The sequence below is a fragment of the Rhineura floridana genome, chromosome 10 (genome assembly GCF_030035675.1).
Source record: "Rhineura floridana isolate rRhiFlo1 chromosome 10, rRhiFlo1.hap2, whole genome shotgun sequence".
Taxonomy (NCBI): domain Eukaryota; kingdom Metazoa; phylum Chordata; class Lepidosauria; order Squamata; family Rhineuridae; genus Rhineura; species Rhineura floridana.
Genome location: NC_084489.1, coordinates 91,079,722 through 91,093,764, shown reverse-complemented (window position 1 = coordinate 91,093,764; position 14,043 = coordinate 91,079,722). Strand labels below are relative to the sequence as shown.

General features: G+C 52.5%; 1 protein-coding gene across 5 annotated transcripts in view; it reads right to left on the bottom strand.

The window, feature by feature from the left end:
* Positions 1 to 364: 364 nt before the first annotated feature.
* The window catches only part of KCNH2 (potassium voltage-gated channel subfamily H member 2), a 92,315-nt gene continuing 78,636 nt past the window's right edge, over positions 365 to 14,043 (bottom strand). For 3 of the 5 annotated variants that reach the window (XM_061585942.1, XM_061585941.1, XM_061585939.1), the window contains exons 9-14: positions 8,789 to 8,982; positions 8,526 to 8,625; positions 7,947 to 8,225; positions 6,618 to 6,813; positions 5,486 to 5,690; positions 366 to 2,687 (exon numbers count right to left, since the gene is read on the bottom strand). In XM_061585942.1, the coding sequence (XP_061441926.1) occupies positions 2,511 to 2,687; positions 5,486 to 5,690; positions 6,618 to 6,813; positions 7,947 to 8,225; positions 8,526 to 8,625; positions 8,789 to 8,982 (1,151 nt within the window). In that variant the 3' untranslated portion in view covers positions 366 to 2,510. Of the gene's footprint in view, positions 2,688 to 5,485; positions 5,691 to 5,988; positions 6,065 to 6,617; positions 6,814 to 7,946; positions 8,226 to 8,525; positions 8,626 to 8,788; positions 8,983 to 14,043 lie in introns of those variants that run through there. The other 2 variants (XM_061585938.1, XM_061585940.1) reach the window with 2 other exon arrangements.

Below are 14,043 nucleotides of genomic sequence, written 5' to 3'. Positions count from 1 at the left end.
TCCCTGATCATCCCAGTTGCTCTGCTCTGCACCTTCTTCCAACTCTACAATATCCCTTTTTTGGGTAAGCAGAGACTGGAACTGTGCACAGTATTCCAAGCATGGCCCTATCATAATTTTGTACAAAGGCATCTGCAGTCTTACTCTCTGTCCTTTTCCTAATAAAAGTGATCCATGGAAATGGACTGCCTTCAAGTCGATCCCGACTTATGGCGACCCTATAAATAGGGTTCTTGTGGTAAGCGGCATTCAGAGGGGGTTCACCATTGCCTCCCTCTGAGGCTAGTCCTCCCTAGCTGGCTAGGGCCTGCTCAGCTTGCCACAGCTGCACAGGCCACCCCCTTCTTGTCCGCAACTGCCAGCTGGGGGGCAACTGGACTCCTTGGGACTATGCCGCTTGCCCACGGCTGCACAGGTGGCAGGGCACGTGACCCCTGAGCCACTCCCTGTGGGGGTGATCTTTAGCTGGCCCTTGACACCCAGGAGACACGAGCGGGGATTTGAATTCAGTCTCTGGACTCCCAGCCAGGCTCTCCTCCCCACTGTGCTCCATAGCATGAAACCAACACGCCTTCAGATTAGCCCCAAGGAATTTCCATGCATAGCAAGGCCCTCCCTGCCTGCATCTGTTTCCAGTCCCATTTTTTGCAGAAAGCACAGCTGTGCACAACCTGAGGGGTGCTGCCTCTGCTTTGGGGCTCCCAAACCCCAATCGTCGTTTTCACCAACTACATGGGCAAGGCACCCTCCCCCCCCTCCTGCCATACGCAGGTGGATCAAACACACACACAGCGGGAGGCAGGCATCCAACCTGGTTTATTGGGCGTCAGTTGCTAATGCTGAATACAGCATGCGGGGAGGGGGAGATTGGGGGGGTTGTCACATGCATTCAGAACCAGGAGGGCGTGAGGCCACGAGGCCCGTTGGATCACCCATGGTGTGCAAGGAAAGGGGGCGTCAAGAGCCCCCGTTGATGGAACAAGACCTGCCTCCCCCCCACTTCCACAGTTTAGAACCAAGGAAGGGGGCAGGGGCGTAGCCATTTGGGGCAGGGCAAGAGATGTTGCATCCAGCGTGGCTTCCTTACCCCACCCCTCAGCTCTTGCTTCCAAGGTGCTGCAGATGTTTTGCCATAAAGGGGTGGGGGAGAGGCCAGGATCACCTCAGGCTGCCTAAGTGGCACCCCACCCCCACTGACAGTGAGGATAAAGGGTATGACAGTCAGAAACTATTAATGCAGAGGAATGGGAGCAAAGTCAGCCACCGAGGGTGAAACTTGCAGGTGGGGTGCCAAGAATGAAGACAACAGCTGCAAGACCTGGAGAGGACCCAGAGAATGAATGTCCACCTACAAGAACACAAGCCATGGAATGGGGCCGCCCCACAGCGGGTTGCCTTTCTCCCATTGGGGCCTCCCCTCTGGCCGTGCCTGCTGTGCACTGGCTGGCCACCTCCTTGGCTCAGGAGCGCCACCTGCTGTCCCAGTTCAGGCCCTCCCTTGATTCCTGCTCTCTCTGGGGGTGGGGTCTCCCCGCCATCGCCCCCCCCCCGGCCTCTGTGCTCGGCTGCCACCCCCTCAAAGGCATTGCACGGGTGTCAGGGCTTGGTTTGCCTTCCCGCAGCCCCACGGCCTGTCTCCGGGGGGTGCGGGATAAGGTGAGCCCGCAGCTAGTGGAGATAGAGCTGTCCCCCCAACTCCACCCCCCACAAAAAGAACTATCCCCCAGGGATGGCTGGTGAGAAACCCAGAGGGACTGGGGCAATGGGAAAGGACTAGGTCCGGAGGGGGGCACGGAGGGAGGCATGTGCATGGTCCCCCACCCCCGATGGCTGGCTGGCTCTAGGTGCCCACACCCAAAGGGGCAATGGCTGCAAGTGAGTCACAGAGATACCAGGCACAGACCTCTTGGCCACAGAGAGGCAGGCAGGCAGGCACACATAGCGAGGGTGGGCTGGGAGACACAAAAGCCCGGAAGGGCCCCTAGGGGCAGCAGGAGAGGGAGACCCACACTCCCTCAGGGCCCCAGGCTGAATGCCACACGTTGGGCCGAAACATACAACCCTCTCCTTGCAACTTGAACATACTTGGGGTTGGGTGGCCCTTGGCTTCTCTCCACCCCCCACCCCACCCCTCTTGGACCCATGGGTGACTCTGCATGCCCTGCTGGTCTTGGGGGAGATGTTTGGGGTCACAAGGGGGATTCTAACCCTTATCAGTATTAATATTATTCATTACTATTCATTATAATCACTATTCCTGCAAGCAACCAGTCTGTCTGTAACAGTCCCCGCCAGCCGATAAGCTGGTAGTCTCCACAGTGACTGGCCCACCCATTAGGCCAGCTAACATTGTGGTGGGGGCACGGGCCTGTCCCTGCCCTGCCCACGCCCCAGTGCAGCCATCACTGCCCTCGGAAGATCCCGGGGCTCACGGTGCCCCCTGCCCACTATGGGGGGGGGCAGTTCCAACTCCCAGACAGGCCCTCCGCTCAGGCCTCCTCCTAAGCCGACTAACTGCCTGGGTCTGAGCAGGGTCTGTGCAAGTCTGTGGACACGTCCAGTGATGCTGTGAGCAGCTGTCCCGGGAGGGAAAGGCGCCGAGGGGGGGGGAGAGGCGGCTCCACCAGCAGGACCACATCCCTGGGATGGTGCGCAGAGTCCAGGTAGGGCGCCGGGAGATGGGGAACCTGGTTGAGGGAAATGAGAAGAGAATCAGGATGCGGTGAGGAGCAGGAGGGTTGGGAAAGGCCCTGCTAGGGAGGGGAGGGGGCCCCTTGGCAACTCCCCCCCCAAGAAACTAGGGGCAAGGAGTTGCATGTGCTGCCAAGCAACCCCTCCATGCTGCAAAATATGCTAATAAGCAACTTCATGCGCCACAGAAAGGGTGCCACGTTGGCCTTTTTAGTTGGGGGCCATTGTAGGCAGAGCATCTTTCTTTAAAAACAGCTGCCAAAGTGAAGGAAAGGTGGAAACCTTGGACTCTGGGCAAAAATAAATAAAGTCATTCCCCTGTGGGTAAGGGATTTCTCTTGGTTATGTTGGCAAAAGCAACCCCAGTCGAACTGCTGGTCAAAGCACAGAACCAGAAGCAAAAGGTGGCAACCCTACAGAGATGTGTGGAGGACAGCAAAGAGCAGTCCCAGGGTGACAGGAGGAGACCAGTTGCCGCAGGAGGTGAGAGCCTCGCTCTTGCGCTTGTGCCCTGCTGGCAGGCTTCCCTCAGGCACCTGGCTGGCCACTGTGAGGACAGGATGCTGGACCAGGTGGGCCCTGTGATGTTCCTGTATGTTAATGTAAATATGGTAAGTGCAGGTTTATTATAGGAAATATGGTAAGTGGAGTGAGTGAGAAAGGGGAGTACATGGGCTGTATAATGTTGGATGATGATTGGCTGTGTGTTTGAATGGCTGATGGTATAAATGAGAGGATGACAGTTGAGTCGTGGTGTGTGGTGGGTTGGTTGAAGGTGGTGGGTGTTGAAGGTTGTTGTAGACAGAAGGTGGCTGTTGAGAGATTGGATTAGGAGTTCTGAGGCATATATTAAGAATTAAGAACATAAGAGAATCATATATGAAACCATACGTTGGTCAACAAAATCTATAAGTAATCTTGTTATTCCTAGTGTTAGCAATAAATATTTTCTTGGTTTACTTAAAGCCTGATTCCATAGCTGAAGTGTACAGACTGGGGGGGAAGGCAGGGTAACCAAGGCTGAAGAAGAAATTGTATCTAATGGTGGCAGCAGTAAAGGAGGAGATGTTGTATCAGCATTCAGTACCACAGAGCAACCCAGAGCTGTGAGCTTCATAGGCAAGAGGCTTCAGGGGGGTTGGGAATTACCTAAACACACAGACACAAGGTATCAAAATAGCCAGGAAGAGACTAAGGCACAGTCTAGAGGCTATACTGGATACACAGAGTGTTGGGTAGTGTGGCCTAGCAGGGGGATCTTTTGAGATCTGTGCTAGAGCAGAGAGAGGTAAAAATAAACACGACGATCCTGACTGCTGGTAGCCACGAGTGCAAGCATCACAGGTGGTGCCAGGGGAAGGACGTCACAGGCCCCTTTGGCCGGATCCAGGTGCAGCCGGGCACTTCTGATCTTCTTGTGAGGCTTCTGGGTCCCTGACGGGAGAAGGGCAACAGCCCGGATCTGAGCCCTGGTGGCGGCAGACGCTCCAAGCAGCTTGGGAGGGCTGTAGGTCAGCAGGTAGAGTGTCTGCTTTCCATGCAGAAGACCTCAGCTTCAGACCCCCATGACATCTCCATGTAGGGCTGGGACAGACCCCAGTCGGAAACCCTGGAGAGCCACTGCCGGCCAGTGCCTGTAGACAGTTCTGAGCTAGATGGACCTAGAGATGGACCTAGAGTCAGACCTAGAGTCGGACCTAGAGTCAGACCCAGAGTCGAACCCAGTGCAAGGCAGCTTCCTCCTTCCTCTTAAAAGAACTGGAGGCCCACAAAGCGTGGCAGGGAGTTGTGCAGCAGCTTTGCACTCTGAACTCTGCCGCATTAAGCAGACTTGGCCTCCGAACGATGAGGGCTAGCAACCATTTTTATTTTCTTCCTGCTCATTGCGGGGGGTGGGGGGGAGAATTAGGGCTGCATTGCCCCATACTTTGTCCTTTTCCAAGGTGAGGTATTAAATTACTTCTCTTTATGATTTTTTTTAAGTGGAAAGTAAAGAGCAGCTTACACTTAACATTACAAAGATATTTCCTACTTCGTATTTTTATCAATATTGTTACTGATACTTTTATTTTCTCATTATTATTATTATTATTATTATTGTCTTTGCATTTTGTTAACCACTTTGCACATCTCCATTTGGGAGGGGGAGGGGGAGGAGGCAGTTCACAAATCCCTAAACGAACAACAGAACATCCTTGTGGGGAGGCCCCATAGAGAGATCTTGCCACAGAGAAGAGCCCTTTAGCCAGAGGGTCCCGCACTCTCTGAAGTGGCAGGGGTGAGAGGGGGGTAGGGGCTACACTTTAATTCTGCTGCAGACAAATTGCAGAGAACCAGAAGTCAGCCACGGCAAAGGGCGCTGGGGGGCTGCCAGAGAGGGGGCCGGGGCCAGGGAGGCCCACCTGGGTCAGAGGGTTTCGCTGCAGGGATTAGCATTCCCTGCCCATGTCCATTTCCCATGTGTCTATTCATAGTTGCTTTCCATTCTGTTCCCATTATTTGAAAAGAAAAGTTCATACAAAAATGTGTATTTAAAGACATACTGAATTACTTTTTAAAATCTCTATTTACACATTTCTAAACATAATTTATTCTAAAATGTAGTTTTTAAATGCATTTTGGTATGTTTTTCAGCCAAGAATGGTATTGCAAAATTTGGAGACGCGTGAATGCGAAAGGATGATTAAGTCTGAACGTGAGCAACAGCCCAGGAGGTGCAAATCTGGCCCGCTTGTTTAAGGATGCAGACCAGACCGATTTCCCTCCCACACCCTCTGTTGAGCCGGACCCTCACCTGAGCTGGGGTGTGGAGTGCCTGGGGCTGGCTGGCAGTGCCCGGCTGGGGGTGCTCCCCTTGGCCTCCCTCAGGAGGGCCCAGTGGCGGCGGCTGGGGAGGCAGCGGAGAGGACACGGTGCTGTAGGCAGGTGGCACCAGCACTGCCTGGCGCTGGAGGAGCTGCAGGATGGCTGCCACATCTGCGGTCAGGCGGCTCTCGAGCCTGCAAGGGAGGGACAGCGTGAGATGGCAGAGGGTGAGGACTGTGGTGCTCCGACCACTGGGAACATGCTCAGGGTGGGTGGGGGGGGGAGGAAATGTCCTTCCCCAATCAATGTCCCAGAACAACTGGACCCTGGCAGTGGTAACGTCAAGGCTGAGCTTGTGGCTCCGTTCTAAAATGTGGGCTGCAAGCCAAATCCTTCTTTGGTTCTGAAACTTGGCTCCTAATCTCAGCTCCATGGAGGCCGGTTCTGGCAATGTGAGGACAAGGCACTCTGTGCATCCTCAGAGGCCCCTCACCTTTATCAGTATTGCTTCATATATTTCCTGTCTGAGGCCTCTTCTTTCCCAGGTCTCTCAGCTTCATCACAGAAACTACAGGCGGGCGGAGGGGAAAAAGAGGTCTCCTAGTGCCCAGGATCAGACTCAGGATGACAGCATCATAGAATCAGAAGTGACCCTGGAGGCCCTCTAGTCCAGCCCCCTGGGGAGGACACGAAGCAATAACAGAGCAAAGAATGCCTCCAAGCATGCGTGGAGTGCACTTCCCTCACAATGAGCAACTTCCCCCTTCAGGGAATTGGGGGGAGATGGTCAAAGGCTCAAATCCCAGCAACCCTCCCCTCCCCCCAGCTTGCAGGGAGGATATTGCTACAATACCGTTTGTGCTTAAACGTTTCATTTGGGAGACTGCCATATTTGGGGTTAAGAATCCATTTTGCCTGGTAGTTCCTCAGGAAAAATGGCTGTATTTGAGTCCACCAGGAAAAATGGGATCCTAATCCCAACTGCAGCAACTTGTCACACACCAAATGTGAGCAACTGAGTTGGAGCAAATGCCCCCCCCATCCCTTTCACTGTGGCAGGAGCTGAAAAGCAGGGTGCAGAGCACCCTTGGGTGCTCATCCCTTTCCCTCCCATGCAATACCTGTTCAGCTGCTTCTGGAGCAGGTCCAGCCGGCTCTCCAGCTCAGAGTGCTGCCGTCGGCTGATGGGGGTGGCGCTGGCCAGGGGGATGTTGAGAGTGGGGTGCGGAGGGATGGCGCAGCGGGGAAGCTCCTGGTACTGCCGCTCTCTGCTCTCGCCCCAGAAGCTGAAGATGTTGGACATGCCAGAAAAGGCCCCTGTGTGGCGCGGGAGGAAGAGGAGGAGAGGGAATCACCCCCAGCTTAGCACCTACACCCCCAACCTCAAAGACGGGCAGGCAGGCAGACAACCTTTGCTCCCGACAAGCAACCCGCCCACCCATTTCGTTGCCAGAGGGATCTCTTGGTGGCCATGAGCTCAGGCGGCTTTTGGAAAGACCCATCTCTGGAAGAGGGGCAGGTCCACCAGCAGCCTGGAACCCTGGACAGCTGCTGCTGCTGCCAGTCAGTGTAGGGAATGCTGAGCTAGCTGGTCCAAGGGCCTGGTTGGGTGCAAGGCAGCTGCCTGAGCTCCCTCCGCCAACAGGGGCCCTGAGAAGCCAACAGCAGAAAACAAACATGTCGACGCTGAGACAGCTCCCCTTGCCCCCCGGGGGCTTCCGCCCTGACAAGGCCTGGCCAGAGCCTGCGTCAGTTTCATGGGCACTTCTTTTGTTATGGGTGGGGGCCGCTCGCTGGGGCGACAGGGATTAGGCCTACCAGGCCACTGACTCCCCCTCCCATCCTGGGGAGACAACAGGGCTCAGTTCACACCTGAAAGGATTGTGCTGCACTTGAGGAGAAAGTGCAGGAAAATAGAGATACCTCAGGAAAAATGGAGGACCAAGGGGCAAGTCACAGGTCGTGTGAATACCCTCGGGCCCCCGCGGCCCAAAAGCCAGAGTCTGATTTGGATTCTTTGATTTGGATTCCTGCACTGTGCAGAGGGTTGGACTTGATGGCCTTATAGGCCCCTTCCAACTCTACTATTCTATGATTCCATGAAGAAAGAATGCCAGCTGGGCACACTTGCCCGCTTGCACCTTCTGCCCCAGAGAGGGGCCCGGGGTCCTGCTGAACACTGAGCCATGTGCTGGCCCTCTCTGGCTCCTGAAGGTTTACCAGACAAGCTTCATACATCTGCAAGCCCATCTCTCTGCAGCCATAAAGTCTAGAAACTTGCTTTGCTGAAAATGCTGAGATTCTCACAACGCAATGTTTTGCACCAAGCTGTGCCAGGAGCTGCAAGTTCCCCCTTCTTACCTCCTCCCTGGATTCCTGCTTTCGGGCTGCCAATTCAGGAGCCATGGCAACTGGACCCCCCAACGCCCCACTGTGGCTGCCCATCCTACCTGAGAGTGGGTTGCATGCATCGCCACCTTTGTGTTCTGCAGCTGCGAGGGAGGAGGGGTCGCCAGGGGGCTCAGTGGAGTGGAAAGGGGACAGTTCTGTGGCATTGGAGACAAGGACGGGGGTCTCCTCCTCGTCGCTGGAGGGTGGGCTGGAAGCCACCGAGCTGCTGAGACATGGATTCCACTTGGGGGGCCCACGGGGGGCCCCTGGAACCTGGCAGTTCTGTCCCACATGCAGCGCCTTCTGCTGGGCTTTTGCTTCCCTCGCATTCTCCTCATCTGTGGGGAGAGTTAGAAAAAGTCCTTGGCAGGCAAAATCCTAAAGCAAGAGACAATGGGGAAGGGGGCTCTGCCCACATCAGCTGCACCCCCCACCCACGCCAAGGGCAGCTGCCCCTCCTGGCTGGGAGACTAGGCAATGGCTGCCACAGCACACATAAAGAGAAAGGAAGGGAGCAAGGCTGGAATCACAGAGCTGGAAGGGACATTTGAGGTCATCCAGTCCAACCCCTGCTGGCAACACTATATGTGGAAACAGGAAAGAGGGGAGCCCAGCCTGTCCCTGTCCCTCCCCCTCACCTTTCTCAGTGCGCCGGCGGAAGGAGAGTTTGCGGCGGCGCAGCCGGTTGAAGCCACTGTTCATCTCATCGCTGCTAGGTGACCCTGGGATCATGTTTGTCTGCAACACAAAGGGGGGGGGAGGTAGTTGATTCAGTGCCCCAAACACCTCCTCAGCGCAGAGGAGAAGCATTGGAAGAGGCAACAGGGTCTCCCAGAACCGAGCTGGTCACCAGCATACGCCATTGTGTGGGGCACCTGGACTCCCCAGCAACAGAACTCACATCACGCAGGTTGAAGGTGATCTCCAGGTTGGACCAGAAGTGGTCAGAGAATTCTGGGTACATGTCCAGCACCTCCAGCAGGTCTTCACGGTGGATCTTGTGCAGGTCGCAGTAAGTCAGTGCGCGCACGTCTGCGTTGGACTTCCCTGGACGCGCATACAGATTGAGCGGCTCCCCAAAGATATCATTCTTCCCTGGGTGGCAGAGAATGTGGCAAAATAAGCCCTGGCATGGGGGGGGAAGGCCTACTATAAGGCCAGGCTCGGGCACCTCCTGCTGGGCCACCTCTGTGATTGAAGGCACATCCTAAGGATATCTTTCTCTAATAGGCAAAAACCCGTTGCGGTTGAGGAGCGTACCTACAGCCACCAGATATTTCTATCAAACTTTAAACAGCAGAGAAATTTGGGTTGGTCTTTCACAGTCCAACCGACTTCCTGTGTAGCTAGGAAGAATCTGGTAACATGCCTCTGAGCAAGAGAGCAAAGAAATACGGGAGGTGGATCCTCTCTTGTTGCACTCTCTTAAAGACACATCTGCTAAGGACGTGGCTGTGAGGAAGGACAGACGAGAAGCCTGCCTGTTTGGGAAGGGCCACGTAGCTCCATGGCAGAGCACACGCTTGGCATGCACAAGGTCTCAGGCTCCATTCCCGGCAGCATCTCCAGGGAGGGCTGGGAGAGACTCCTGCTTCTGAAGATCTGCTGCTAGGCAGTGTTGCCCAGTCGTTTCCCAACTTTTCTTCCCGTGGACCACTTGAAAACTGCTGAAGTTTTGGAAGGCCACTTACTGATTTTTCTGCCTGCTGTAACAATGGTAAAGTGTTGTACTCTAAATGACTATTCCCTAGACCAGTTGGTTATGGAACCGACCAAAGGGACGGCAACCCTGGACTTAATCCTCAGTGGGGACCGGGACCTGGTACGAGATGTAAGTGTTGTTGAACCGATTGGGAGCAGTGACCATAGTGCTATTAAATTAAACATACATGTAAATGGCCAATTGCCAAGAAAATCCAACACGGTCACATTTGACTTCAAAAGAGGAAACTTCACAAAAATGAGGGGACTGGTAAAAAGAAAGCTGAAAAACAAAGTCCAGAGGGTCACATCACTCGAAAATGCTTGGAAGTTGTTTAAAAACACTATATTAGAAGCTCAACTGGAGTGCATACCGCAGATCAGAAAAGGTACCGCCAGGGCCAAGAAGATGCCAGCATGGTTAACGAGCAAAGTCAAGGAAGCTCTTAGAGGCAAAAAGTCTTCCTTCAGAAAATGGAAGTCTTGTCTGAATGAAGAAAATAAAAAAGAACACAAACTCTGGCAAAAGAAATGCCAGAAGACAATAAAGGATGCTAAAAAAGATTTTGAGGAGCACATTGCTAAGAACATAAAAACCAACAACAAAAAATTCTATAAATACATTCAAAGCAGGAGACCATCTGGGGAGACAATTGGACCCTTGGATGATAAGGGAGTCAAAGGTGTACTAAAGAACGATAAGGAGATTGCAGAGAAGCTAAATGAATTATTTGCATCTGTCTTCACAGTGGAAGATATAGGGCAGATCCCTGAACCTGAACTAACATTTGCAGGAAGGGATTCTGAGGAACTGAGACAAATAGTGGTAACGAGAGAGGAAGTTCTAAGCTTAATGGACAATATAAAAACTGACAAATCACCGGGCCCGGATGGCATCCACCCGAGAGTTCTCAAAGAACTCAGATGTGAAATTGCTGATCTGCTAACTAAAATATGTAACTTGTCCCTCGGGTCCTCCTCCGTGCCTGAGGACTGGAAAGTGGCAAATGTAACGCCAATTTCAAAAAGGGATCCAGAGGGGATCCCGGAAATTACAGGCCAGTTAGCTTAACTTCTGTCCCTGGAAAACTGGTAGAAAGTATTATTAAAGCTAGATTAACTAAGCACATAGAAGAACAAGCCTTGCTGAAGCAGAGCCAGCATGGCTTCTGCAAGGGAAAGTCCTGTCTCAGTAACCTATTAGAATTCTTTGAGAGTGTCAACAAGCATATAGATAGAGGTGATCCAGTGGACATAGTGTACTTAGACTTTCAAAAAGTGTTTGACAAGGTACCTCACCAAAGACTTCTGAGGAAGCTTAGCAGTCATGGAATAAGAGGAGAGGTCCTCTTGTGGATAAGGAATTGGTTAAGAAGCAGAAAGCAGAGAGTAGGAATAAACGGACAGTTCTCCCAATGGAGGGCTGTAGAAAGTGGAGTCCCTCAAGGATCGGTATTGGGACCTGTACTTTTCAACTTGTTCATTAATGACCGCCTGGGAACACACACGCACGCACGCACCCCAACCCGGCTTCCATGAAGGAAGAAAGGTGGGGTATAAAATGTACTAAAAATAAATAAAACCCTGCATTGATCATCCAGACAATTTCTTTCAGTTTGGTCACATCCAAGCAGGAGATGTGACTGGATCTGCCTGACAGGCATTCTTTTTCTTGGGTTAAAAAGTGGGGAGGGTTTCTTTAAATCTTTCCTTTAATCAGAAAGCAGAGAGTAGGAATAAACGGACAGTTCTCCCAATGGAGGGCTGTAGAAAGTGGAGTCCCTCAAGGATCGGTATTGGGACTTGTACTTTTCAACTTGTTCATTAATGACCTAGAATTAGGAGTGAGCAGTCAAGTGGCCAAGTTTGCTGATGACACTAAATTGTTCAGGGTTGTTAAAACAAAAAGGGATTGCGAAGAGCTCCAAAAAGACCTCTCCAAACTGAGTGAATGGGCGGAAAAATGGCAAATGCAATTCAATATAAACAAGTGTAAAATTATGCATATTGGAGCAAAAAATCTTAATTTCACATATACGCTCATGGGGTCTGAACTGGTGGTGACCGACCAGGAGAGAGACCTCGGGGTTGTAGTGGACAGCATGATGAAAATGTCGACCCAGTGTGCGGCAGCTGTGAAAAAGGCAAATTCCATGCTAGCAATAATTAGGAAAGGTATTGAAAATAAAACAGCCGATATCATAATGCCGTTGTATAAATCTATGGTGCGGCCGCATTTGGAATACTGTGTACAGTTCTGGTCGCCTCATCTCAAAAAGGATATTATAGAGTTGGAAAAGGTTCAGAAGAGGGCAACCAGAATGATCAAGGGGATGGAGCGACTCCCTTACGAGGAAAGGTTGCAGCATTTGGGGCTTTTTAGTTTAGAGAAAAGGCGGGTCAGAGGAGACATGATAGAAGTGTATAAAATTATGCATGGCATTGAGAAAGTGGAGAGAGAAAAGTTCTTCTCCCTCTCTCATAATGCTAGAACTCGTGGACATTCAAAGAAGCTGAATGTTGGAAGATTCAGGACAGACAAAAGGAAGTACTTCTTTACTCAGCGCATAGTTCAACTATGGAATTTGCTCCCACAAGATGCAGTAATGGCCACCAGCTTGGATGGCTTTAAAAGAAGATCAGACAAATTCATGGAGGACAGGGCTATCAATGGCTACTAGCCATGATGGCTGTGCTGTGCCACCCTAGTCAGAGGCAGCATGCTTCTGAAAACCAGTTGCCGGAAGCCTCAGGAGGGGAGAGTGTTCTTGCACTCGGGTCCTGCTTGCGGGCTTCCCCCAGGCACCTGGTTGGCCACTGTGAGAACAGGATGCTGGACTAGATGGGCCACTGGCCTGATCCAGCAGGCTCTTCTTATGTTCTTATAATTTTCAATCGTGTTTTTCTTGCCTCTCTTCTTTATTTTGATCTGCTTCCTCCTGTTCTGTCTTTCACGCCCCTAATCTCCTCCACTCCTTTCAAGTGCTCCCCTCCCGTGCCAACGGCCTGCAGGCAGACAGCCAGATTCATCAAACAATGGAGCAGCCGCTGCTTTGACGTGGACCTCCTAGCGAAGCTTGTGGGCCACAGTTGGTCTGTGGAGCACAGCTTAGGGGGCCCTGGCTTAGGCAGTACCGGCCTCAACGGGCCAGTCTGGTGTGACTCCTTACAAGGCAGGGAAAAAAGAAGAGAGCTTTGGACCAATAAAGCCACATCCTCCCCCCCCCACTCAGCAGTTTCCATTCTAGTCAAAGGGGGCTTGAAGTGACCGGACTGCCCCCGGCACCCAAAGCAGAGGGAGAAAGAAAACCATCACGGCTGTGGCGCTCCGGCACCCCCTCCTTTGACAGACGGTGCAAAGATGGCAACTAAAATAAAATGTCCGGAGCACGGCCTTGTCCTTCTTTATTGGATGAGTTTCAGTTGGTGCAGCTCGAGGAAGTGGACAAGGTGCTTGGAATGGTTCGGGCGACCACGTCTGTTCTGGATCCTTGCCCATCTTGGCTAGTGAAAGCTGGCAGGGCTGGAACCACCGGTTGGGCCAAGGAGGTGGTTAATGCCTCCTTGAGGGAGGGAGTGGTCCCTGGTAGCCTCAAGGAGGCAGTAGTGAGACCTCTTTTAAAGAAACCCTCCTTGGACCCAGATAATTTAAACAACTATAGACCGGTGGCGAATGTCCCTTTTCTGGGCAAGGTTTTGGAGCGGGTGGTTGCCAGCCAACTCCAGGCGCTCTTGGATGAAACCGATTATCTAGATCCGTTTCAATCCGGTTTCAGGCCCGGTTTTGGCACTGAAACAGCCTTGGTCGCCCTGTATGATGACCTGTGTCAGGAGAGGGACAGGGGGAGTGTGACTCTGTTGATTCTCCTTGATCTCTCAGCGGCGTTTGATACCATCGACCATGGTATCCTTCTGAGGAGACTCGCAGAGTTGGGTGTCGGGGGCACTGCTTGGCAGTGGTTCCGCTCCTACTTGGTGGGTCGTCTCCAGAAGGTAGTGCTTGGGAAACATTGCTCAACTCCTTGGACTCTCCATTGCGGAGTCCCTCAGGGGTCGGTTTTGTCCCCCATGCTTTTCAACATCTACATGCAGCCGCTGGGTGCAGTCATCAGGAGTTTTGGAGTGCGTTGCCATCAGTATGCTGATGACACGCAGCTCTATTTCTCCTTTTCATCTTCTTCAGGTGAGTCTGTTGATGTGCTGAACCGTTGCCTGACCGCGATAATGGACTGGATGAGAGCTAATAAACTGAGACTCAATCCAGACAAGACCGAGACATTGTTGGTGAACGCCTTCCCTGCTCAGATGGTGGATGTTAACCCTGTTCTGGATGGGGTTACACTCCCCCTGAAGGAACAGGTACGTAGTTTGGGGGTTCTTCTCGACTCTTCCCTGTCTCTCGAGGCCCAAGTGGCCTCGGTGGCATGGAATGCGTTTTACCATCTTCGTCTGGTA